Here is a 2,692-nt window from a genome sequence, read left to right on the forward strand (position 1 = left end):
GGAGACCCCAAAAATGGGGCTGGGGACCTCAAAATGGGGCTTAGGACCCCAAAAATTGGTCTGGGGACCCCAAAAATGGGGCTGGAGACCTCAAAATGGAGCTGGAGACCCCAAAAATGGCTCTGGGAACCCCAAAATGGGGCTTAGGACCCCAAAAATTGGTCTGGGGACCCCAAAAATGGGGCTGGAGACCTCAAAATGGAGCTGGAGACCCCAAAAATGGCTGAGACCTCAAAATGGAGCTGGAGACCCCAAAATGGGGCTGGAGAACCCCAAGACACCTTGGTCACCTGGCGGGGTGGGGTTGGGGTCTTTTGGAAAGGTCTTTGCACCCCAAAATCCCCCTTGACCACCTGGACAGGTGAAGACCCCACCTTGGGGTGGCTTCAGGGGTCTTTTGGGAGGTCCTTGACCACCTGGACAGGTGGGAGGGTGGCCTTGACCAAGGTGTGGTTGGGTTTGGCCACCTTTGGGAAGGTCCTTGACCACCTGGACAGGTGGGAGGTGGCCTTGACCAAGCCATGGTTGGGTTTGGCCACCTTTGGGATGGTCCTTGACCACCTGGACGGGTGAAGATCCCACACCTTGACCAAGCCACGGTTGGGTTTGGCCACCTTTGGGAAGGTCCTTGACCACCTGGACAGGTGGGAGGTGGCCTTGACCAAGCCACGGTTGGGTTTGGCCACCTTTGGGAAGGTCCTTGACCACCTGGACAGGTGGGAGGTGGCCTTGACCAAGCCACGGTTGGGTTTGGCCACCTTTGGGATGGTCCTTGACCACCTGGACGGGTGAAAGATCCCACACCTTGACCAAGCCACGGTCAGGTTTGGCCACCTTTGGGAAGGTCCTTGACCACCTGGACAGGTGGGAGGTGGCCTTGACCAAGCCACGGTTGGGTTTGGCCACCTTTGGGAGGTCCCTGACCACCTTGACCAAGCCACGGTCAGCTTTGGTCACCCAACCACCCCTTGACCCCTTGACCGCCACTCCGCCCCGCCCGCAGGTGTCCCCGGCCTCGCCATGGCCGCGCTGCCCACGCCCCTTCTCCTACACCTGGAACGACACCTGGAACGACACCTGGAACGACCCCTGGAACGACACCTGGAGTGACCTCTTCGACCTGGACGTGGCCGAAGTGCCCCTCGGCCACCGCTTCGTCCTGGCCCTCTACGCCCTCATCTTCCTGCTGGGCGTCCTGGGCAACAGCGCCGTGCTCTGGGTGACCGTGACCGAGCTGCGCCGGACGGTCAACGGCGTCTGGTTCTTCCACCTGGCCCTGGCCGACCTCCTGAGCTGCCTGGCGCTGCCCTTCCTGGCGCTGCCGCTGACCACTGACCACCACTGGCCCTTGGGCCGCCTGGCCTGCAAGGTGCTGCCCTCGCTGACCGTGCTGGCCATGTTCGCCAGCGTCCTGGTGCTGACGGCCATCAGCGCCGACCGCTGCGCGCTGGTCACTCGGCCCGTGTGGTGCCACAACCGCCGCACGCCCGCGCTGGCCAGAGGGGCTTGCGCCGGGGCCTGGGTTCTGGCCGCGCTGCTGACCGTCCCCTCCTTCATCTTCCGCACCGTCCGCCTCGACCCCTACTCGGCCAAGGCCACCTGCGTGCTGTCCTACGGTGCCGTCCGGCAGCACCAGCGCCGGCACCGAGCTGACCACGGCCATCATCCGCTTCCTCTGCGGCTTCCTGGGACCCTTCGTGGTCATCTCGGGCTGCTACGGCCTCCTCTTGAGCCGCGTGCGGGCGCGGGGGCTGGGCCGCTCCCAACGGGCCACCAGGACGGTGCTGGTGGTCATCGTCAGCTTCTTCGTGTGCTGGCTGCCCTACCACGTGGTGGGGCTGGTGCTGGCGGCCAGCGCGCCGGACACCGCGGCCTTCCGGGGCGCCCAGGCCGCCGACCCCGCCGTGGCCGGCCTGGCCTACGTCAACGGCTGCGTCAACCCGGTCATCTACCTGGCCATGGGGCGGGGCCTGGGCGCCCACGTGAGGCGCTCGTGGCGGGCGCTGCTGCGGGGGGTGCTCAGCGATGACCCCCCCAGCACGGCCACGGACAGCCGGGGGCCGGAGCATGGCCACCACCGAGGAGGTCAGCGAGGGGGTGTGAGGGCGGCCGGCAGCGGCGGCGGCGGCATCGCCATCATCATCGCCATCATCATCGCCATCATCATCGCCATCATCATCGGCGGCGTCGTTTTGGGGGTTCCGCCACAGCGGTGAAAAAAGGTGCGAGGGTGGGAGGAAGGTCAGGTCGTCGTCATCTTCATCATCGTTGTTGTCATCGTTGTTGTCGTCTTTGTCATCGTCATCATCTTTGTCGTCATCTTCATCAGCGTTGTTGTCATCTTCATCGTCGTCATCTTCATCACCATTGTCATCATCATCATCATCCCCATTGTCGTCATCTTCATCATTCTCATCTTCATCACCATTGTCATCATCTTCATCATCACCCATTGTCGTCTCATCACCATTGTCATCTTCATCACCATTGTCATCATCTTCATCATCACCATTGTCATCTTCATCACCATTGTCATCTTCACCATCACCATTATCGTCATCTTCATCACCATTGTCATCTTCATCATCACCATTGTCATCATCTTCATCACCATTGTCGTCATCTTCATCATCACCATTGTCGTCATCTTCATCGTCGTCGTCATTGTCGTCTTCTTTGTCATCGTCATCAT

The 2,692-nt window shown here is 61.6% G+C and overlaps 1 protein-coding gene across 1 annotated transcript; it reads left to right on the plus strand.

Moving 5' to 3' along the window:
- Positions 1 to 754: 754 nt before the first annotated feature.
- LOC125320941 (C5a anaphylatoxin chemotactic receptor 1-like) lies at positions 755 to 2,322 on the plus strand (the record flags this gene model as incomplete). Its single annotated transcript, XM_048293370.1, is given in 2 exon segments — positions 755 to 1,639; positions 1,641 to 2,322. Coding segments are annotated over 2 exon segments (1,461 nt in total), but the record flags the coding sequence as incomplete, so codon positions are not given.
- Between the last annotated feature and the right edge of the window lie 370 nt (positions 2,323 to 2,692).

This window comes from Corvus hawaiiensis, unplaced genomic scaffold, assembly GCF_020740725.1.
Source record: "Corvus hawaiiensis isolate bCorHaw1 unplaced genomic scaffold, bCorHaw1.pri.cur scaffold_308_ctg1, whole genome shotgun sequence".
Taxonomy (NCBI): Eukaryota; Metazoa; Chordata; class Aves; order Passeriformes; family Corvidae; genus Corvus; species Corvus hawaiiensis.